At 44.5% G+C, this 24,009-nt stretch overlaps 1 protein-coding gene across 1 annotated transcript in view; it reads left to right on the top strand.

Annotated features, from left to right (window-relative positions):
• The window catches only part of DYNC1H1 (dynein cytoplasmic 1 heavy chain 1), an 88,642-nt gene that overhangs the window by 12,108 nt on the left and 52,525 nt on the right, over nucleotides 1-24,009 (top strand). The window contains exons 3-16 of the mRNA XM_003276164.4: nucleotides 2,932-3,105; nucleotides 3,343-3,598; nucleotides 3,984-4,170; nucleotides 6,618-6,889; nucleotides 6,981-7,208; nucleotides 9,879-10,955; nucleotides 11,643-11,822; nucleotides 13,184-13,333; nucleotides 16,326-16,472; nucleotides 18,983-19,123; nucleotides 19,472-19,648; nucleotides 19,785-19,895; nucleotides 19,980-20,099; nucleotides 21,809-22,048. Of these exons, the coding sequence (XP_003276212.1) occupies nucleotides 2,932-3,105; nucleotides 3,343-3,598; nucleotides 3,984-4,170; nucleotides 6,618-6,889; nucleotides 6,981-7,208; nucleotides 9,879-10,955; nucleotides 11,643-11,822; nucleotides 13,184-13,333; nucleotides 16,326-16,472; nucleotides 18,983-19,123; nucleotides 19,472-19,648; nucleotides 19,785-19,895; nucleotides 19,980-20,099; nucleotides 21,809-22,048 (3,460 nt within the window). The remainder of the gene's footprint in view (nucleotides 1-2,931; nucleotides 3,106-3,342; nucleotides 3,599-3,983; nucleotides 4,171-6,617; nucleotides 6,890-6,980; nucleotides 7,209-9,878; nucleotides 10,956-11,642; nucleotides 11,823-13,183; nucleotides 13,334-16,325; nucleotides 16,473-18,982; nucleotides 19,124-19,471; nucleotides 19,649-19,784; nucleotides 19,896-19,979; nucleotides 20,100-21,808; nucleotides 22,049-24,009) is intronic.

The raw sequence follows: 24,009 nt of genomic DNA, 5'->3' as shown, positions 1-24,009 counted from the left end.
ACTAACAGTACAAAATTAGCCAGGCTTGGTGGCGCATGCCTGTAATCCCAGATACTTGGGAGGCTGAGGCAGGAGAATAGCTTAAACCCGGGAGGCAGAGGTTGCAGTGAGCCGAGATCGTGCCATTGCACTCCAGTCTTGGCAACAAGAGTGAAACTCCCTCTCAAAAAAGAAAAAAAAAAGGAAAAGAAAACGTTCAAAAGATTTCTGGTCTTTAAATTCAGTGTCTTTGATTTCATGTCTTCAAATTAAGAAGATTTTCAAGACAATATAAATTCTAAAATACTGTCCTTTTAGTTGCCATATCATGGCATCTATCTTCTGTTTGAGCTGTAATATATGTAACATGTCTGATAATACTCTCAGATTACAGTCGGCCCTCCATATCTGGTTCCACATCTGCAGATTCAACCAACCACAGAAAATATTTGCGGGAAAAAAGCAATACATACAATACAAAAATAAAAAAGCAAGTAAAAAACAGCTAGTTTAACAACTATTTATATATTGTTTATGTTGTGTTAGGGATTATAAGTAATCTAGAGATGATTTAAAGTGTACTGGAGGATGTGCATAGGTTATATGAAATACTGTGCCATTTTATATAAGCAACTTAATATTTGCGGATTTTGGTGTCCCAGGGGTGTCCTGGAACCAATTTCCTGCATATACCAAGGGACAACTGGATATCAGATTTTTCATTATTACAAATAACTAGTAAACATTCTATGTACAGGTTTGATTCTTTTTAGGATAAATTCTAAAGACAGCATTACTAGTTCACTTGCAAAACATCATTAAAATTTTTAATGCATGTTACCAGATTTTCCACCTTTCAGAAAGATTGTGCTAATTTATCCTAGTAAACATATCCAAATTTAAATATGTAAATGTCATAATGGATTCTGCATTTTTTTTAAACTTATTTTGAGTAATCTCAGGTTACAGAAGAGTTGCGTGAATAGTATATAGAACTCCCAGATATCAGTTGTTAATGTTTGCCACTTTGCATTATCATTTTTCCCCTGAATCATTTCACAGTTAGTTATAGACAATATACTCCTTTATCCCTAAATACTTGTGTGTATTTCCTAAGAACAAGGACATTCTCATTCGTGGCCTCAGTACAATGATCAAATTCAAGAAGTGTAAGAGGTGTGGCAGTATTATTCTGTAATTATAGTACATGTTCAAATTGTCTCAATGATGTCCCTTATAGTAATTGTCCCCTAATTCAGAGTCCAGTCCAGGATCACACTTTAGTTTCTTGTCACTCTAAATTCCTTTAATCTGGAGTAGTACTTCAGCCTTTGTGTGCCTTTTATGACACTGATGTGTTTGACATTTGCATACCAGTAGCTTCATGGAACTGTTGGGTTTGCCTGATGTTTAGATTCAGGTTATACGATTTTGACAGAAATACTATTGTGACTTCATTCTTTCTCAATACGTTACATCAGAAAGTTTCATTGACTTTACAGTTATATGAAGTTTTTTGGGGTTGTTTGTTTGTTTTGAGATGGAGTCTCTGTCGCCCAAGCTGGAGTGCAGTGGGGCAATCTTAGCTCACTGCAGCCTCTGCCTCCCAGGCTCAAGCGATCCTCCTGCCTCAGCCTCCTGAATAGTTGGGATTACAAGCACCTGCCGCCACACCTGGCTAATTTTTTTTTTTCTTTCTTCTTGAGACGAAGTCTCGCTCTATCACCCAGTCTGGAGTGCGGTGGCACGATCTCGGCTCGCTACAACCTCTGCCTCCCGGGCTCAAGTGATTCTCCTCCATCAGCCTCCCGAGTAGCTGGGATTACAGGCATGCACCACCATGCCCAGCTAATTCTTGTATTTTTAGTAGAGATGGGGTTTTGAAGTTTTTGAATAACTTTTTGAAGTTATCTGCTCACCTCGGCCTCCCAAAGTGCTGGGATGACAGGTGTGAGCTACTGCGCCCGGCCTAATTTTTGTATCTTTAGTAGAGATGTGGTTTCGCCATGTTGGCCAGGCTGGTCTCGAACTCCTGACCTCAAGGGATCTACCCACCTTAGCCTCCCAAAGTACTGGGATTACAGGCGTGAACCACCATGCCTGGCGTATGAAATATTGTATATAAAGTACTGGCAAGGGAATTAGAAAATTCAAATTTTATTAATTACCTTGAAGGCATTAATTTAACCAACTTTGAGTGCCTGTTCTGTGCAAGGTGTGGCAATAGGTATAGAGTAATACACAAAGAAATAAAACCTGCTTCCTGTTCCCAAGAAGCTTGTCTTTGGGAGAAAGATTGGCAGATACATAACTAATTGTAATATTTGTCAAAATACATTGGAAACATGAAGATTGGAGAGAGCGCTTCTGATTAGGGGAAGCCCACAGAAGAGGTCACACTGGAACTGAGTTTTGAGGGTTAGAATTTCAGCAGCTGAATACAGATTCTTAAGCAAAGGCACAAAGCACGTGATGTGTTTAGGAAATGGGACATCTGGTCTAAGTGGTGTCTCGGTGGGAAAGAGGATACATAGCAGGAGGTGAAACAGGAAGAGTTGAGTAGGACCAGGCTAAGGGGAGCCTGGCTGGAATGCCCTCTTGTCACCTTAACCAGTGAGCAACTTTCGTTTACTTAGTACAGTAAATAAATGTTACAAATTAGCATAAGATCAGATTTAAGTACTGCTTGTATTTCTAGGGCAGGTTAGTTTTAGGCCAATATTATGAATTCAACCCATGTATGAGACAAGTTAACTTTGCCTGGTTTCCAGTTTGTTCACATTCTATAACCATAACCTTGATTCAGTAGCTCTCATATACTAAAGAAAGACAAGCAGTACATTTCACTATTAGAAAAGCAACACTTCAGTATATTCTTAGTATGATTTTTAAATTAATAAGCCTAATTAGGAGTGTAACTTTTCTAATTTCTTGTTTTATTTTTCTTTTTAGCTTGGCATTCATTAAACGTACTCCCGTGATTGATGCAGATAAACCCGTATCTTCTCAGCTCCGGGTCCTTACACTCAGTGAAGACTCACCCTACGAAACTTTGCATTCTTTCATTAGCAATGCCGTGGCTCCTTTTTTTAAGTCTTATATTAGAGAGTCTGGCAAGGCAGACAGGTAAAAACCATTTTTCTTCTGTGGTTCGAATGTTATATTTCACTTAATGTTCACAAGATAGTATAGAACTCGGTGTAAAACTTGGGAATTGGGAGGGTAACGCTAGTGAACCAAGGGGATATAAACCCTGTGTATTAATAAATGTGTGTGTCATTACTATTTGACAGACCTGAAATGATAGGATCTCTTTAGAGACCAACAGCACACTAAATGTTGAGGTATGAAATCTCTTTTTAGGGATGGTGATAAAATGGCTCCTTCAGTTGAGAAGAAGATTGCAGAACTCGAAATGGGACTCCTTCACTTGCAGCAAAATATTGAAATTCCGGAGATCAGCCTGCCGATTCATCCAATGATCACAAATGTTGCAAAACAGTGTTATGAGCGTGGAGAAAAGCCAAAAGTTACAGACTTTGGTGATAAGGTTGAAGACCCAACATTTCTTAATCAGTTACAATCTGGAGTTAACCGCTGGATCCGAGAAATTCAAAAAGTAAGAGCACAGGATTGAAAGTTATGTAAAATATGTTACTCTTTAATATCTTTGGGAAAACTGATCTGGATTTTGTCAGTGAGGTAAATTATGTGATAATTAGTGGTGCCTCCTCTTGGTCCTGGGATTGTCCAGTGCAGCACTAGCCTTGGTCTGGGTGGAATGGTCAGGGGCCAGTGTGAGATTGCTTGAGTAGTCACCCTGATAGAGCATTAATCTCAGCAGTCTCATACCTTTGATTTCAAATCAAGCCACTTTTGATTTACAGGGAAGGAAATCTACTTGAAATATAAAAATTGAGTTGTAATGCATGTGTTTAGTTAACGATATCTTTTCTACCTTGTTTAAATAGTGAACACCCTTGGATGTTATTTTATTTTCAAAGGTGACCAAACTGGATCGAGATCCTGCATCAGGAACTGCCTTACAGGAAATCAGTTTTTGGCTAAACTTGGAACGTGCGTTATACCGCATCCAGGAGAAACGGGAGAGCCCGGAAGTTCTCCTGACTCTGGATATCTTGAAACATGGCAAGCGCTTCCATGCCACTGTCAGTTTTGACACCGACACAGGTAACAACTAGAACTAATAATCTGATCAGTGAGTTATTGATCTGGCTTTTACGAGATCTTACTTGACAATTTAAATGAAAACTGTAGTTTTCGTAGATGTACTGTCGTTTTTAACCATTTCCTTTCTTACATCACATCTTATCTTTCCCTCAGTTCCAAGTAATGAAAATTATTCTCCTACACACTTAGCTTTCCCCTTTCCCTTCAGGGGTTTTAAGAACGTGAAACAGTCTCTAGGTATGAGCACAGATTCCTTCTTGCTTCCCCACTGCTGGGCTCCATGAGTCATCTCCATGAGTCGGCTGTACAGCTGGCACAAAGTCAAGTATGCTTTTGACAGGCCAGGCAAGAAGGTGGTTTAAGTGAAGCAGTTCTATTTGCCCAGAGGGTTGTGGAAAAAGAACTGGTCAGTACCACTTTCTCTTCTTCTTTTTACTTGCCCCTTTCTCTTCTTTGTCTTCCTCCCTATTCTGATAAGTGGCCAAAATGAATTTAGTTTTCTGAGTGGAGAACAGTGCCAGTGATGTTGGTTGGTTTTTTTTTTTTCTTTTTAAAATTTTTAAAATTTATTTTTTTTAAGAGATGGGATCTCACTTTGTTGCCCAGGCTGGAATGCGGTGGCGTGATCATAGCTCACTGCTGCCTGGAGTTCCCAGGCTCAGGCAATCCTCCCACCTCAGCCACCCAAGTAGCTGGGACTACAGGGATGCACCACCATGTCCAACTAATTTTTAAATTTTTGTAGAAATGGGGACTTGCCATGTTGCCCATGCTGGTGTCAAACTCCTAGTCTCAAGCAGTCCTCCCGCCTTGGCCTCCCAAAGTGCTAGGATTACAGGCAGTCATTATTATGATTATTTTTAAATTCCGTTAAAAACTTTAAAACTTGACTGAGCTGCATTAGCACGTACTAGGTCTACAATGTTTGAACACGAGGCATTATTAGGCATTTCTGTTCAACTCTGTGCTCACAAAAGACATGTTAGAACAAGTAATTAAGACAGTAGTAGTTGTCATGTTCTCACTTCGCCCCAAAAACACGTGGTACCCACATCTTAAAGGTTAGATGAAATTGCAAGTAGAAACCTTCCGGTTACTTAGATCACACTGCACACATTACCTGTGCATTCACTATGCTGAAATGTATACTTTGATTTTTTTAACACTGCTGAAACCTTTGTTTTTTTCCTAATACTTTTTTTGATCTTATGCCAAAGAAAGTCAATAAATAGATTAGGATCCAAGCACTTTCGTGATTCCATGTCCTTAGTAATACGTTCACCTAAATTAAACTGTGAATGTAAAACTTAAATTTTAATGTTCTCAAGGATAAAATTTTAGTTCTTCTAAACTTAATTGTTACTGATAGAATGTTAAAATAATATAGAACAGGAGAACAGGGGTCCCCAACCCCCAGACTGGTACTGGTCTGTGGCCTGTTGGGAACCAGGCTGTATAGCAGGAGGCTGGCAGCAGTGAGTGAGCATTACTGCCTGAGCTCTGCCCCCTGTCAGATCAGTGGCGGCATTAGATTCTCAGGGGCGCAAACCGTGTTGTGAACTGCACATGCGAGGGGTGTAGATTGTGCACTCCTTATGAGAATCTAATGCCTGATGATCTGTCCACTATCTCCCATTACATCACCCTCAGATGGGACCACCTAGTTGCAGGAAAACAAGCTCAGGGCTCCCACAGATTCTACATTATGGTGAGTATGTAATAATAATAATAGAAATAGTCTGAGTGCAGTGGCTCACACCTATAATCCCAGCATTTTGGAAGGCCTAGGCGGGCGGATCACCAGGTCAGGAGATGGAGACCATCCTGGTTAACACATCCTGGAAACCCCGTCTCTACTAAAAATACAAAAAATTAGCTGGGCGTGGTGACAGGCGCCTGTAGTCCCAGCTACTTGGGAGGCTGAGACAGGAGAATCACTTGAACCTGGGAGGCAGAGGTTGCAGTGAGCCGAGATCACGCCACTGCATTCCAGCTTGGGCAACAGAGCAAAACTCCGTCTCAAAAAAATAAAATAACAGAAATAAAGTGCACAATAAATGTAATGTGCTCAAATCACCTAGAAACTACCCACCCCCCGCCCTCCCCAACCGTCTGTGGAAAAATAGTCTTCCACGAAACTGGTCCCCCGTTGCCAAAAATGTTGGGGGCCGCTGATATAGAAAGCAAAGCAAAGCACAGTAAATTCTCTGAGGCTGCCACCTTCAGCCTTTAGAGTATATATGAATTGACTCATACTCTTAAATAAGCAAAAATGGAACAACACTAGGGTTATCCTGTTAATAACGTGTTGTTTTTTCAAATATGAATAGTTTTTGTCTCACTAGATCTTTTGCAACGTCAAAATGTTCCGTTGTAGTGGCATATTTTAGTTTACTTAGTTTTGTTACTTTATGTGAAAACCATTAACTCTTTCTCTGTTAATATAGGTCTAAAACAGGCTTTGGAAACTGTGAATGACTACAATCCTCTGATGAAAGATTTCCCTCTGAACGATTTGCTGTCTGCCACGGAGCTGGACAAAATAAGACAGGCGCTTGTTGCCATTTTCACCCATTTGAGAAAGATCCGAAACACAAAATATCCTATTCAGAGGGCACTGCGTTTGGTGGAGGCGATTTCAAGAGACTTGAGTTCTCAATTACTCAAAGTATTGGGCACTAGGAAATTGATGCATGTTGCTTACGAAGAATTTGAAAAAGTAAGTTTGAATATATAAGAAAACCAACCTCAAGACGTTGAGATGAAAGTATGTCTTAATAATAAGCCTCATTTTTGAAATTCTGTCCTAGGTTATGGTAGCATGCTTTGAAGTTTTTCAGACTTGGGATGATGAGTATGAGAAACTTCAGGTATTGTTGAGAGACATCGTCAAAAGAAAAAGGGAAGAAAATCTGAAGATGGTGTGGCGTATCAACCCTGCCCACAGGAAGCTGCAGGCCCGCCTTGACCAGATGAGAAAATTTAGACGCCAGCATGAACAGCTGAGAGCTGTTATCGTCAGGGTCCTGAGGCCGCAGGTAAGATTTGCATTCTAAAAATTTGTGTTTTGTTTTTGTTTTTGTTTTGTTTTTTGTTTGTTTGTTTTTTTGAGACGAAGTTTCACTCTTGTTGCCCAGGCTGGAGTGCAATGGCGTGATCTTGGCTCACTGCAACCTCTGCCTCCTGGGTTCAAGCGATTCTCCTGCCTCAGCCTCTCAAGTAGCTGGGATTACAGGTGCCTGGCACCACGCCCGGCTAATTGTTTATATTTTAAGTAGAGACAGGCTTTCACCATGTTGGCCAGGCTGGTCTTGAACTGACCTTCAAGTGATCCACCTGTCTCGGCCTCCCAAAGTGCTGGGATTATAGACGTCAGACAGCGTACCCAGCCTGTTCTTGTTTGAGACAGTCTCATTCTGTTACCTAGGCTGGAGTACAGTGGAGGGATCTTGTCTCACTGCAGCCTTTGCCTCCTGGGCTCAAGCAGTTCTCCTGCCTCAGCTTCGTGAGTAGCTGGGACTATAGGCGTACCCCACCACGCCCAGCTAATTTATTTGTGTGTGTGTGTTGGAGGTGGAGGGGGGAGGTTGTAGAGGAGGGGTCTCACCATGTTGCCCAGGCTGTTCTCGAACTCCTGAGCTCAAATGATCCGCCCACCTCAGCCTCCCAAAGTGCTGGGATTACAGGCATGAGCCACTGCACCCTGCCCATATGCATTGTTTTAATGTGTTTTTTGAAAAATTAACTACTTCTTTCTGTTGTCTTTAAGATCTAGTGATTCAGTATTGTGTGTAATTTTTTTATTTTTTATTTTTTATTTATTTATTTTTTTTTTTTTTTGAGACAGAGTCTTGGTCTGTCACCCAGGCTGGAGTGCAGTAGCATGATCTCGGCTCACTGCAACCTCTGCCTCTGGGGTTCAAGCAATTCCGCCCCAGCCTCCAAGTAGCCGGGATTACAGGCGCCAGCCACCACACCCAGCTAATTTTTGTATTTTTAGTAGAAATAGGGTTTCACCGGCCGGGCGCAGTGGCTCACACCTGTAATCCCAGCACTTTGGGAGGCCGATGCCGGTGGATCACGAGGTCAGAAGATCGAGACTATCCTGGCTAACACGGTAAAACCCCGTCTCTACTGAAAATACAAAAAAATTACCTGGGTGTGGTGGCAGGCGCCTGTAGTCCCAGCTACTCGGGAGGCTAAGGCAGGAGAATGCCATGAACCCAGGAGGCGGAGCTTGCAGTGAGCCAAGATCGCACCACTGCATTCCAGCCTGGGTAACAGAGCGCGACTCCGTCTCAAAAAAAAAAAAAAAAAGAAAAGGAAAAGAAATAGGGTTTCACCATGTTGGCCAGGCTGGTCTTGAACTCCTGACCTCAAGTGATCCACCCGCCTCGGCCTCCCGAAGTACTAGGATTACAGGCGTTGAGCCACCATGCCCAGCCCATCCAAATCTTTAGTGTTTTCCATCCATTTATCCCTTCCCCCATCTTGCAAGGACCCTAGGGCCAGACTTCCTGGGTTTTAAATCCTAATTCCACCGTTTACTAGCTCTGTGACCGGAACTCTTTATTTAATCTCTTTTTCGAGAGTCCTCCTATGTAAAACATGGATAGCAATTACATATGCCTGAGATTTATTAAAATGATTAAATGACTAATTAAATGACTAATTTCTTTATACATTTTTTTTTTTCTCTTCTGAATTTATCTTTCATTCTTTTTTGTTTTTTTGAGATGGGGTCTTGCTTTGTCGCCCAGGCTGGAGTGCAGTGGCGTGATCTCGGCTCACTGCAACCTCCACCTCCCGGGTTCAAGCGATTCTCTGTCTCAACTTCCTGAGTAGCTGGGAATACAGGCGTGCACCACCATGCCTGGCAAATTTTTTGTGTTTTTAGTAGAGACGGGGGTTTCACCATGTTGGCCAGGCTGGTCTCGAACTCCTGACCTCGTGATCCGCCTGCCTTGGCCTCCCAAAGTGCTGGGATTACAGGCATGAGCCACTGCACCCAGCCTATTCATTCTTCTTTTAAAAAAATCTAGTCCAATGAAACCACATTGTCTGAAAAACCTTTGTAGTATAGAGTTAAAATATACTCTATAGTATTTTACTCGGCATTGCTAAGTTGCGGTTATAAAATGTTTGACTCAAAGTTTAAAAATCTGTATTGCTAATTGGTAGCTTTAGTGTGGCGTGTACAACAGAATTTAAAAGTCTTCCAGGCACGGTGGCTCACACCTGTAATTCCAGCACTTTGGGAGGCTGAGGTGGGAGGATCGCTTGAGCCCAGCAGTTAGAGGCTGCACAGAGTGAGACCCTGTCTCATAAAAAATAAAAATAAAGTTTGTTTTATTTATTTATTTTGAGACAGAGTCTCACTCTGTTGTCCAGGCTGGAGTGTAGTGGTGCAATCTCAGCTCACTGCAACTTCTACCTCCCGGGTTCAAGTGATTTCCTGCCTCAGCCTCCTGAGTAGCTAGGATTACAGGTCTGCACCAACATGCCCGGCTAATTTTTGTATTTTTAGTAGAGACGGGGTGTCAGCATGTTGGCCAGGCTGGTCTGAAACTCCTGACCTCAGCTGATCTATCCGCCTCAGCCTCCCAAAGTGCTGGGATTATAGGCGTGAGCTACTGTACCTGGCTTAAAATAAATTTTAAAGCCTTCGTTTGGTCAGCATTTCTTGATTACATATATTTCTCCTTTAGGTCACGGCAGTTGCACAACAGAATCAAGGAGAGGTCCCTGAACCCCAAGATATGAAAGTGGCTGAGGTTCTCTTTGATGCTGCAGATGCAAATGCCATTGAGGAAGTAAACCTTGCTTATGAGAACGTCAAGGAAGTGGATGGACTGGATGTTTCCAAAGAGGGCACGGAAGCCTGGGAGGCTGCTATGAAGAGGTACGATGAGAGGATCGACAGAGTGGAGACCCGGATCACCGCTCGCCTTCGGGATCAGCTTGGCACAGCCAAGAATGCCAACGAGATGTTCAGGATTTTCTCCAGGTTTAATGCGCTGTTTGTCAGGCCTCACATCCGTGGGGCCATTCGTGAATACCAGACCCAGCTGATCCAGCGTGTGAAAGATGACATCGAGTCTCTTCACGACAAGTTCAAGGTCCAGTACCCACAGAGTCAGGCTTGTAAGATGAGTCACGTTCGTGACTTGCCCCCTGTGTCCGGGTCTATCATCTGGGCTAAACAGATCGACAGGCAGCTGACGGCCTACATGAAGCGGGTGGAAGATGTCCTTGGCAAGGGCTGGGAGAATCACGTGGAGGGGCAGAAGCTGAAGCAGGATGGAGACAGCTTCCGCATGAAGCTCAACACGCAGGAGATCTTTGATGACTGGGCAAGGAAGGTGCAGCAGCGCAACCTCGGTGTCTCGGGGCGCATTTTCACCATCGAAAGTACTCGGGTTCGGGGCCGAACTGGAAATGTGCTTAAGCTGAAAGTTAACTTTCTTCCTGAGATTATCACACTATCCAAAGAAGTCCGGAACCTCAAGTGGCTTGGTTTCCGCGTCCCACTGGCGATTGTGAACAAAGCCCATCAAGCAAACCAGCTTTACCCGTTTGCCATCTCACTGATCGAGAGCGTTCGTACCTATGAACGGACCTGCGAGAAGGTGGAGGAGCGGAACACCATTTCGCTTTTGGTGGCTGGCTTGAAAAAGGAAGTGCAGGCCCTGATCGCAGAAGGCATTGCATTGGTGTGGGAGTCCTACAAACTTGACCCATATGTACAGCGCTTAGCAGAGACTGTCTTCAACTTCCAAGAAAAGGTATGCTCTCATGTAATCCTCAGGTGTCCTAGTAACGAATGAAGCACAGTAATAGCGAACTCAGTTAAAACACTAGTTCTCCCGAAGAAGGCATGCATGGTTGATGCAGCATACGGCCATATGAGCTGCAAGGGAGGAGGACCCTTTGTACTCACCAGGCTATTTAATGGTGCTGCGTTTTAGGGAGGCCACTAAGTAACAACCTGAGTTTAGAAACAATTGGAGAGCTAAAGGACACAGGAGTCTGACAGAGAGCAGAATGCACTTTTATTGCTGCTACAGCTGAAAGCAGAGCAGGCTGTAGGTCTCAGCCACGAAGGCCTTACCCAGAGCCTGCGGCTGCCAGCGGACCAGATGCATACGACAGCGAGGCTGGCTCCCCAGGCACAGGAGGAGCTGAACAAAGCACGTTTACTTCCTTCTCCCAGATTTACCCATCAGAGGCCACCTCCCCTGTGAGTGGGAGTAAGGGAAGAAAGCTGGGGAGGCTCCATGCATTTTCCTTCCCTCTACAAGGACATGCAAGTGGGGATTAGCGTTCTCACCCCAGCAGCTAGGATTAGCTACTTATGGAAGAACTGTGCCTGGAGCATTTGTCAATCTATAATACTTGGGAAGAATGTTATGTGAGAATAAAGGACCAGAGTGTGAGTGGGTGTTTTAAATATTAAATACTTCTTCCTTCAGGTGGATGATCTGCTGATCATTGAAGAAAAAATAGACCTAGAAGTCCGTTCCTTGGAAACTTGTATGTATGACCATAAGACATTCTCGGAGATCTTGAACAGAGTCCAGAAAGCAGTGGATGACTTAAATCTGCACTCCTATTCCAATTTGCCCATCTGGGTCAACAAGCTTGACATGGAGGTAAGGGATAGAATTTGCTAGCGTGTTCCTCCTTTTTCTTCTGCTGACCCTCCAGTAAGCTTATTAGTTTGTCACTAAAAAGCATTTTTCCCTGGAAATTATCTGTGATAGTTCAATTCCCCTCCAAAATCTCATTTAACTAGTGATATAAGTGAATTGTGGGCCGGGCGCGGTGGCTCACGCTTGTAATCCCAGCACTTCGGGAGGCCGAGGTGGGCGGATCACAAGGTCAGGAGATCGAGACCACGGTGAAACCCCATCTCTACTAAAAATACAAAAAAATTAGCCGGGCGTGGTGGCGGGCGCCTGTAGTCCCAGCTACTCGGAGAGGCTGAGGCAGGAGAACGGCGTGAACCCGGGAGGCGGAGCTTGCAGTGAGCCGAGATCGCGCCACTGCACTCCAGCCTGGGCGACAGAGCGAGACTCCGTCTCAAAAAAAAAAAAAAAAAAAGAAGTGAATTGTGGCCAGGCATAGTGGTTCGTCATGCCTGTAATCCCAGCATTTTGAGAGGCCGAGGCAGGCAGATCGCTTGAACCCAGGAGTTCGAGACCAGCCTGGGCAACATGGCAAGACCCTGTCTCTACTATAAATACAAAAACTAGCCAGATGTGCTGATGAGCACCTGTAGTCCCAGCTACTCAGTAAACTGAGGCGGGAGGATCACTTGAGCCCAGGAGGCGGAGGTTGCAATGACCCGACATCACACCACTGCACTCTAGCAGAGTGAGACCCTATCACACACACACACAAAAAGAACCAAATTATGATACTACATGTCAGTACTCACATCAAGTTTAAGTTGGAAGCAGGGAGATAAGAGGGAGGAGAAAGTATTGCCTTTATTTGCTGGATATTTGATAACTTCCTATATGCCCTTCCTTGCTTTCCTTATGATTCGTGTTACCTTTTCTAGCCCTCCAGGTGTCCTCCTCTGATGACCCTGCCCCTCCCCAACACCCAATTTAGAAACAGCCACATTCTGCCCCCATCCGTATCCCCGTAGACAAGTGGGGACGGGTAGAAGGTGTGGTATGTGTGCGTAAAGCACAGTTACCAATCCATGCCTTTTCTCACTGGTGGACTTCAGAGAGCACGCCAGTGGAGAGTGTTGGGGAGGAGGGTATTTTATAGGAGAGGTTACAGGTTGTGAAGGATTGGTGATTCAGTATCCAAAGATGGAGAACACAGCCTAACAAGTGATCTGTGGCTGGGAGAAAGTGAGATTCTGAGAAGAGAGATATGAAGGCTTCTAGTTAGGAACTGTGCATCTTTTATCTGAAACACCTACCACTTTCTGATTAACTTGCTTTGTGAGCTAACTCAGAAGAAACACTGTTCTCTGATATAACGTTGTCTGTAGATTGAAAGAATATTGGGCGTTCGTCTGCAAGCTGGCCTGAGAGCGTGGACCCAGGTTCTTCTTGGACAAGCTGAAGATAAAGCAGAAGTTGACATGGACACGGATGCTCCACAAGTTAGTCACAAGCCTGGTGGAGAGCCAAAGATCAAAGTGAGTGCTTCTGTGGCATTCTGTTTACTAATAAGTAAAATAACAAAACTCTCTCGTTAAAAAGTACCTGTGAAGAGGTCACTTAGTGTGGACACCTGGCAGATGCCACCTTAACCAGGTGATGGAGGTCAGCCTCACCAGTGGCGATGTGCAGGTGTCATGTGCCCTCTGATGTGATGCGATGGGAAGGGCAGGTCACCTCTGCGCTCTTTCTCCAAAATTCCTCACTCTCGTGTGAGATGTTAACATTGAAGAAAGCTGGTGGAGGATATGTGGAAACTCCTTGTACTTCTTTGAAACTCTCCTATAAATCTAAAATAATTATTTTAAGTCCTAAAAAATGAAAAATTAAATTTTAGAAAAAAAACTACACTGTGGGAAAAAACTTCTTACCAAACATTCATGCAATAAATTATTTCAGGAACAGGCCGGACGCGGTGGCTCACGCTTGTAATCCCAGCACTTTGGGAGGCCGAGGCGGGCGGATCACGAGGTCAGGAGATCGAGACCATGGTGAAACCCCGTCTCTACTAAAAATACAAAAACTTAGCCGGGCCTGGTGGCGGGCGCCTGTAGTCCCAGCTACTCGGAGAGGCTGAGGCAGGAGAATGGCGTGAACCCGGGAGCCGGAGCTTGCAGTGAGCCGAGATTGCGCCACTGCACTCCAGCCTGGGTGACAGAGCGAGACTCCGTCTCAAAAAAAAAAAAAAAAAAAATTATTTCAGGAACCGCATGTAATCCACCAGAAGTCAATGTTCAGATCATGACATTGAAACGTACTCCACTGTTTTAACAAAGGTCTCAGTCCACATCCCTGGGAAGAAGGCGGTGACACGGTGGCCACCACGCAGAGTAGTAGTCTGTGCCTCCCGAGCCATCTCTTTCCCATTTGTGTGGAGCTTAGCAAGCTTTCTAAACAACTGAATAATTATGTCAGCTAGCACTGTGTAAGTAGGCTCTATCTGCTGCTATTGGTGGTGGTTACAAAGGAATCCACCTTACAGTAAGTGTTTATAGTATTTGTGTTATATTTACCAATAAAAAGGCCTCACAAAACAGTAAAAACTTTGATCTGGGAGAAACAGTTGGCTTTTTTCCCCTACCTACACTTTACCTTTTTATTTTTTTCCCTTACACTTGAAAAATGTTTTCACTTTTGAATATTTCTGTTTCCACCTTTGAATATTACTATTATTGGATATTCATCCCCAGAGCATACTTTTTAAAATACCAAGTCCCAGAGAAGCAAATGAGTGTTTCTAAATTGATACAATTACAGTCATGCACTGCATAATGACATTTCAGTCAACGACAGACCACATATACAATGGTGGTCCTGAAGATTACAATACCATATTTTTACTCTACCTTTTCTATGTTGTAATATGTTTAGATACACAAATACTTACCATTGTGTTCCCGTTGCCTACAGTATTCAGTACAGTAACATGCTGTACAGATTTGTAGCCTGAGAGCAATCGGCCATGCCACATAGCCTAGGTGGGCAGCGGGCTCTGCCATCTAGACTTGTGTAGGTACATGCTGTGGAGTTTGCACAGTGACAGAATCACCTCACCATGATTCTCAGAACGTATCCCTGTTGTTAAGCAACACATGACTATCTAGTGGAGACTAAGTTGGAATTCTTGTTTAGCGTAAAGCACTGGCAGGTGGCACAGACTTACCTGACCTTGGTCAACATAAATCATTGCCCAACAACTGATAACCTGGGTTGTATCACTGCTTCAGTGGTGCTAGCTTCTCGGGTCTCAAGATTGTTATGTTGAGACATCGTCATATACTTACGTCAAACCAGATGAAGGTTCATTGAGTACCTGTTACATGTTCAATGCCTGGGCACCAGGGACCCAGGAGAAGGTGAAGCAGCACCTGCTGTCTGACTTATGTTCTTTTGGGGAAGGCACAAATGACAAACATGACATTATAAAAGACCATGTCTGATAATCAAGTGACAGACATTGTGGTTCAGACTGAAGTAGTTTAGTAATTTAGAGAGAGAAGGTGTTGAGTATCAAAACTATTTTATTGAGGCCAGGCACGGTGGCTCACACCTGTAATCCCAGCACTTTGGGAGGCCAAGGTGGGCAGATCGCTTGAGCTCTGAAGTTCGAGACCAGCCTGGGCAACATGACAAAACCCCATCTCTATAAAAAATACAAAAATTAGGCCGGGCGCGGTGGCTCACGCCTGTAATCCCAGCACTTTGAGAGGCCGAGGCAGGCGGATCACAAGGTCAAGAGATCGAGACCATCCTGTCCAACATGGTGAAACCCCGTCTCTACTAAAAATACAAAAATTAGCTGGGCATGGTGGTACATGCCTGTAGTCCCAGCTACTCAGGAGGCTGAAGCAGGAGAATCGCTTGAACCCGGGAGGCAGAGGTTGCAGTGAGCTGAGATGGCGCCACTGCACTCCAGCCTGATGACAGAGTGAGATGCCGTCTCAAAAAAAAAAAAAAAAAAAAAATACAAAAATTAACTGGGCATGATGGTGCACGCCTGTGGTCCCAGCTGCTTGAGGGGCTGAGGCAGGAGGATTGCTTGAGCCCAGAATGTCAAGTGAGCCATGTCGCCACCGCACTCTGGCCTGGGTGATAGAGTGAGACCCTATCTCAAAAAAAACAAAAAGCGAAGGACTTGGCATGGTGGCTCACACCTGTAATCGCAACACTTTGGGAGGCTGAGGCAGGTGGATCACCTGAGGTCAGGAGTTTGAGACCAGCCTGACCAACATGCCGAAACCCGTCTCTACTAAAAATATAGAATTAGCTGGGCATGCTGGCGCATGCCCATAATCCCAGCTACTTGGGAGGCTTAGGAGAATCGCTTGAACCTGGGAGGTGGAGGTTGCAGTGAGCCAAGGTTGCGCCATTGCACTGCAGCCTGGGCAATAAGAGTGAAACTCTGTCTTAAAAAAAAAAAATTTTTATTGAAATAGATTGCTGAGTAGAAATGAAACCTTTCTTTCACAGAATGTCGTTCATGAGCTAAGAATAACCAATCAGGTAATCTACTTGAATCCGCCAATTGAAGAGTGCAGATACAAGCTGTATCAGGAAATGTTTGCCTGGAAGATGGTTGTACTGTCTCTCCCCAGGATCCAGAGTCAGAGGTACCAGGTAAGCCTTTGGCGACTTGAGGCACACGCCTCTGACCAGGCCTCTCATGGGCTCTGTGACACCATTTCTTCATGGTGCTTCTTTAAATAAGCTCTTGATATTGTTTACAAACTCCAGACATCCCAGGGGAAAGTTAGGGAGGCTTTTTGTGCCCTGACCTTTTTTCCAACTAGTTACTTGGGATTTGTAGCTTGGTCTCTTTGAACTTCTGTCCGTGAGCGTCTTTGGGAATCTCAATTCCTGCTTCTCCCTCTCCTCCCCACCCCCTACTTTTTATTAGGGGAATTTTAAAACATACACAAAAGTTGAGGGAATCAAGAGCCTCCCACCACACAGCTTTATCAATATGTGGCCAATGTTATTTATATTTTCTTCCCTACCTCTCCACCCCCACCAGATTATCTTAAAGCAAATCTCAGATGTAATATACTCTTAGTATATTTTTAGAACAAAAGGAAAGCTCAAAAGACCATTTAGTCCCCAGTGTCACTTCTAAACAGAACCAGTGGCTTTCATAAAAAAAGATGGGACAACTTCTGCTATTGCAGACTCTTCCAGAATTTAGTGATCTTCTTAAGACATTAACCGTTTTCTTAACTTTGAACATAAACCCAGATCTTTTAGGATTTTTTTTTGAGGTAGTTAATTGCCTATGGCTAAAATTGTGGTGGTGTTTCACCTAATGCTGGGCACTGTCCAGCTAATCAGAACCAAGCTATGGATATTGGCTTCTGCCCTTCGAGGAGTCTACATACAATCCTTAGCATCATTCTCATCATGTTTCTCCTGTTTTTCACCAGCCGTGTTTCTATTTGCATTGTTCTCTTGCTTATCTCCAAATTTAACAAACTGAAGCCAGCAGTCTCCTTGTTCCCTAGAGCCCATCCCCTCACTCTTGTTTAGCTGTTCTGCCCTCTCTTCTGGGTCTTCTTTCAGTACCTAAACGGGACCCCATGTCCCCTGCAATCTTCATAAGGCAGCTCCCTTCTCAGGCACTCCTCCAGCCTCCTCCAGCACTGCTCTGTGTGATCACCCACAGCCCCACTGCTGACTAGTGGGCTTCTCTGTCCTTGTCTCACCTCTTAACTGCAAGACTTGATGGAGGCTCCCTCCTGCATGATGCTCTGGGCTCTTCAGAACACCGTGCCTCCTGGTTCTCCTCCCACCTCAGTGGCTAGTCTCCTTTATTGGTTCCTCTTTTGCCTCCTCTTAAACTCCCTCTAAATGTTTTGTTCCCTCTCCACTCCTGTGCACTCTCTTTGTGGTCTCATCTAGTCTTGTTGACTTTAAATGCCACCTGCAAGCTGACAGCTCTGTGTTCGTATCTCCAGCTGACCTTTCTCCCGACTCCTGGCTTGTCTGGCCAGCTGCCAGCATGGCATCTCCACTTGGCTGTCTCAGAGTTGTGTCACACTGAGCACCTCTTGAGCCCTGCCTCCCCAAGTTTTATCTTCCCTCAGTCTTTCACTTCCCACCCTTCAGCTCATTCAGGCCAAAAATCATGGTATTGTCCTTGACTCCCGTTGTGTGTCTCTTGAAAATGAATGCTGAGCTGTTTCACTGGCACCACTCCGTACAAGGTACCCTCACCTCTCACTTGGATTATTAATGTTCCCTCCTATCTGTTCTCTCTGCCTTTGCCTCCCTAAAATCTGTTTTCAACACAGCAGCCAAAGCAAGTCTTAGATTCTAAGTCAATCCTGACACTCTTTTCAGAGCCCTTGAATGACTTCCTATCTCACTCATCATGAAAGTCAAAGCCCCAATAGCTTGCTGGGCCCATGTAATGTGTTGCTTATTGTTTCTCTGACTTCAGCTCCTGCTGCTTCTCCCTTCACTGGCTCTGCCCCATCACACTGGAGTCTTGCTGGTCCTCAAACATGCCGGTAGACTCTTGCCCCTGCGCCTTCACATTTGTTGATCTCAACTGAGAATCCTTGGCGGCAAATATTCACAACTTACCCCTCTCCTCTTGGTTTCTCGCAACTTTCCCCTTCTCAGCGAGGCCTTTCCTGACCTCACTATTGAAAATGCAGCCTTCCCCATGCTGCGCCCACACTCCCTCTCCTTCTGCTTCTCATTCTTGCTCCGTAGTTATCTCTCACCACCTGACATTCTGTGTATTTTGCTTATTCCCTAATCATGTCTCTCCTCCCATAGAGTGTAAGTCCCTGTGAGCAGGGATTTTTATCTGCTTATTGTACCTAGAATAGTGCCTGGCACATAACAGGCACTCAGATAGTTAGAATGAGCAGATGGCTTCGTGCACTTTTCAGCTGTTTTTGCATTGCCACATTTCTCTGTTTTCATTAATGTTCTTGTATTGGTTTGATGAGTTAAATATAAGTAGGCTTTCTGGTTACTTGTGGCCAGGGTAAGTGGATGTTATTCCTTAAATGCCATTTTGGTCATGAGCTTTTCTTTCAGTTCATTTTAATTAAGTAAAAGGTGACACTTAGATTACCGTTTTCATATACGCTACTTGCATTCATTTCGGCTTTGTTGGCTAGGTGGGTGTACATTACGAATTGACTGAGGAAGAGAAATTCTATCGGAACGCTTTAACACGGATGCCTGATGGCCCTGTTGCCCTGGAAGAGTCGTATTCTGCTGTCATGGGCATTGTATCTGAAGTTGAACAGTATGTCAAGGTAAGAAACTCCTAATTTCATTCAAATATGCATATGGTCTATTCTAGACGCTTAAGAGTACAAGATATAAAGAACATGGAGCTAAAAGGTCTTGACTGTATGTATGGTTCACTAGATACTATTTGCTGTTTCAAAGCAGAGAGTAAATGATAGGAGACATCTTTTGGAGTTTTAACCATGACATTCGAGAATCTTTTTTGATATTAAAGTTCTGAGAATCTGAAGTGAGAATTTCTCTAATAGTGGTGAAAGACATGAACCTTCTTAATGGAATGTGAACATAAGAGGTGCCAGTATTCTACAAAATGAAAACTCAAACTATTATTTAACTGTGTTCTTCATTTGCAGGTTTGGCTTCAGTATCAGTGTTTATGGGATATGCAAGCTGAAAACATCTATAACAGACTTGGAGAAGATCTCAACAAATGGCAGGCTCTCCTGGTCCAAATAAGGAAGGCCAGAGGAACCTTTGACAATGCAGAAACCAAGAAAGAGTTTGGACCAGTAGTTATAGATTATGGCAAGGTGAGCCCTGCTGTCTGGTTGAAAGGTGTCAAGGGTAGTGTAAAAGCAACATTTCTGTTAGACTGATATTCATTTGAAGGATAAACACGCCAGCAGGAAAGAGCTGATGATGTGTTGTGTGCTGTTTCACCCTCAGGTACAATCTAAGGTGAACTTGAAATATGACTCTTGGCATAAGGAGGTTCTTAGCAAATTTGGGCAGATGCTAGGATCAAACATGACGGAATTCCATTCCCAGATCTCAAAGGTGAGGACATAGGATTCTGCCTCTGTAACCAGTCTACTGGTAAACCCCAGCTCTGTGATGAAATACTCCCCTCTCTCTGAACAGTCCCGCCAAGAGTTGGAGCAGCACTCAGTAGACACTGCCAGCACCTCCGATGCAGTGACCTTCATCACCTATGTGCAGTCTTTGAAACGGAAGATCAAGCAGTTTGAGAAGCAAGTTGAGGTGAGCTCTATGGATATTTAAAAATTTTTGGCTGGGCGCGGTGGCTCACGCCTGTAATCCCAGCACTTTGGGAGGCCAAGGCGGGCGGTTCACGAGGTCAGGAGACCGAGACCATCCTGGCTAACAGTGAAACGCCGTCTCTACTAAAAATACAAAAAATTAGCCGAGTGTGGTGGCGGGTACCTGTACTCCCAGCTACTCAGGAAGCTGAGGCAGGAGAATGGCATGAACCCGAGAGGCGGAGCTTGCAGTGAGCTGAAATTGCACCACTGCATTCCAGCCTGGGCAACAGAGCGAGACTCCGTCTCAAAAAAAAAAAATCATACTAGATCTGTAGTTTAATTTGGCTTCTGCGGTATTTTGCATTCTAAGAGAATGACCTGACTCAACCCTTAAGGCACTCTTTTCTTGATATGGCCCACAGATCATCTCTATTACAACAGCCTGATGTGCTTGTTAAAACTTAGCGCAGGCCAGGCGCGGTGGCTCATGCCTGTAATCCCAGCACTTTGGGAGGTCAAGGCGGGCAGATCACTTGAGGCCAGGAGTTTGAGACCAGCCTGGCCAACATAGTGAAACCCTATCTCTACTAAAAATATACAGAAAATTACCTGAGTGTGGTGGCACGTGCCTGTAGTCCCAGATACTCGGGAGGCTGAGGCAGGAGAATCGCTTGAAGCTGGGAGATGGAGGTTGCAGTGAGCTGAGATCATGCCACTGCATTCCAGCCTGGGCGACAGAGCAAGACTATCTCAAAAAACTAAATAAATAATGAAGAACTCACTGCAGATACTGGGCATCTAGGTTTTTCTTTTTTTTTTTTTTTTTTTGAGATGGAGTCTTGCTCTGTCACCTAGGTTGGGGTACAATGGCGTGATCTTGGCTCACTGCAACCTCTGCCTCCCAGGTTCAAGCAATTCTCCTGTCTCAGCCTCCCGAGTAGCTGGAATTACAGGCGCCCACCACCATGCCTGGCTAATTTTTGTATTTTTAGTAGAGACGGGGTTTCTCCATGTTGGCCAGGGTGGTCTCGAACTCCTGGCCTCAAGTGATCTGCCCACCTTGACCTCCCAAAGTGCTGGGATTACAGGCATGAACTACCATGCCCGGCCAATTATCCTTTTAATAACTTGGAATAAAGAGTGAAGCCCAGCTCCACCTTGCTTTGTATCCTGCCCCGGGCCATCCGAATGCAGTGGAGTGCAACATCCAGACTGCTGCGGTGGGCTCTCAGAGGATTGCCCTCTGGCCATGATGTCTTAGGATGTATGGTTTTAGGAGAAGAGCACATGTATTGATCTTCTGTGTTTTGTGTGAGGCAGCGTCTCACCTGTCACCCAGGCTGGAGTGCAGTGGCAGGATCCTAGCTCACTGCAGCCTCAATATCCCAGGCTCAAACAATCCTCCCACCTCAGTCTCTTGAGTAGCTGGGACTACAGATACATGCCACCATGCCCGGCTAATTTTTTTCTTTTTAAGTAGAGATGAAGTCCTGCCATGTTGCCCAGGCTGGTATTAAACTCCTGGACTCAAGCAATCCACCTGCCTCAGCCTCCCAAAGTGCTGGGATTACAGGCAAGAACCACTGAGTCTGGCCAGCCTTACATGTTTTATAACTATAAAGTGCCTTCTCTTTCATGGGGCTCTAATTAATAATTTCTGTCATTGTTATAGAAGACAAAACTTGATTTATTTTTTAACTCTCAAAGCTCTACCGCAATGGCCAGCGCTTACTGGAAAAGCAAAGGTTCCAGTTCCCACCTTCCTGGCTTTATATTGACAACATCGAGGGAGAATGGGGAGCCTTCAATGACATCATGCGGCGAAAGGACTCTGCCATTCAGCAGCAGGTGGCAAACCTGCAAATGAAGATTGTCCAGGAGGATCGGGCCGTGGAAAGCCGCACCACCGACCTGCTGACCGACTGGGAGAAGACCAAGCCTGTCACGGTGAGTCCCGCCGGGTGGGGACCCCGGAGACTCCTCACCCAGCAGTGTGACTGGTGACTTTCTTTCAAGCCTAAAAGGCCTTGCTGTGACTGAGCTTTCTAGTATTGAAGACTCTTTTCCTTTTTGTAGTTAAAAAAGCAGATGGAGATAGTAAATGTGAAAATATGAAGCCCAGCTTAGACCTCTTTTTACTCAGAATGGCATTCAGGAGCTGGTTTTAAGGAGTAAAGTTTTTCTGTTCTTAGATCATTCTCTTACGTAGATATGTGCAGAAATTAGAATTTAATTTTGTGTAGACAAAGGCCAAGCTTTCCACTGCTGCTGCTAGTTAATTTAATTTTGGTTGGATAGTCTCTGTTTTTGCCAGTGCTGCTGGTGGATTGTGGAGAGGCAGGTTCTGTTGTCTTCGTCACTGTAGCCATTAAACCTTCCACCACCCAGAAACTGCCACATCCACTTTTCTTCATGCATTCAAGTATTTATTGAGCACCGACTGTGTTCCAGGCATTGTTCTAGGTCGTGGAGATATAGCAGTGAGTGAAAAGGACAAGAGTCTCCTACCTTCATGGAATCACGCTCAGTGGGAGAGAGAAACAAAATGAGCAAGAATAGACAGGCAAGGCAGGTGGTGGTGCTGCTGCGACAGAAGCAGATGAGAGGGCGCTGGCTCAGTGGCTACTGCTGTGCCTGGGAGGGTGGTGTGGAAGGGGGCTGGCAACTCGTGCTGATAGCAGAGGTGATAGTAGATAACAGTGTGTTTGGTTTACTGGGAGTGGAATTCAAAATTTTATTTATTTTATTTTTTGCTCCCTTTGTTATTTTTGTTATTTCCTAAGGGTGCATGAAATTATCTGGAGAGCATATAAATACAAATGCCTGGACCCCTCTTCCCTCTATAAATGCTGATCCAATAATACAAACGCCTGGACCCCTCTCCCCTCTATAAACACTGATCCGATAATACAAACACCTGGACCCCTCTCCCCTCCATAAACGCTGATCCGATAATACAAACGCCAGACCCCTCTCCCCTCTATAAACACTGATCCGATAATACAAACACCTGGACCCCTCTCCCCTCCATAAACGCTGATCCGATAATACAAACGCCCAGACCCCTCTCCCCTCTATAAACACTGATCCGATAATACAAACACCTGGACCCCTCTCCCCTCTATAAACACTGATCCAATAATACAAATGCCTGGACCCCTCTCCCCTCCATAAACGCTGATCCGATAATACAAACACCTGGACCCCTCTCCCCTCTATAAACGCTGATCCGATAATACAAACGCCTGGACTCCTCTCTCCTCTATAAACGCTGATCTGATAATACAAACGCCTGGACCCCTCTCCCCTCCATAAACACTGATCTGATAATACAAACACCTGGACCCCTCTCCCCTCTATAAACGCTGATCCGATAATACAAATGCCTGGACTCCTCTCCCCTCTATAAACGCTGATCCAATAATACAAACACCTGGACCCCTCTCCCGTCTATAAACGCTGATCCGATAATACAAACACCTGGACCCCTCTCCCCTCTATAAACGCTGATCCAGTTGGGTTATGGTGAGTCCCAGGCGATTGGTTTGTTTTCTTTTTAATTTTCAAATTTTTATGTATTTAGGGAATATAAGCGTAGAAAAGACAAATGGAAAAGATATGAACATATTTTGAATATTAATCTGTTTTTCTTATTTGGGGATGTAAGTTTCCCACAGTAGGCCTAATGACAATGACAGATTTAGCCTTCCACAGAGATATGCTGGTTAATTGTCCCATCCTGCCTATAACCGTTTCCGTGCTGCTGGGCCCCTGCAGGTTCTACTGTGTGCTTAATTTTGATTTGATGGTCTCTGCTTTTGCCAGTGCTGCTGTTACTGCTAGGTTATGAGTGCTTGCTCCAGTGGAGGAACTGAATGTTAATCAATAGCAAGATTCTGGTCATCAAA

This window comes from Nomascus leucogenys, chromosome 22a, assembly GCF_006542625.1.
Source record: "Nomascus leucogenys isolate Asia chromosome 22a, Asia_NLE_v1, whole genome shotgun sequence".
Classification (NCBI taxonomy): domain Eukaryota; kingdom Metazoa; phylum Chordata; class Mammalia; order Primates; family Hylobatidae; genus Nomascus; species Nomascus leucogenys.
Note: the sequence above shows the minus strand (reverse complement) of the source record. Positions and strands in the feature narration are given on the sequence as shown.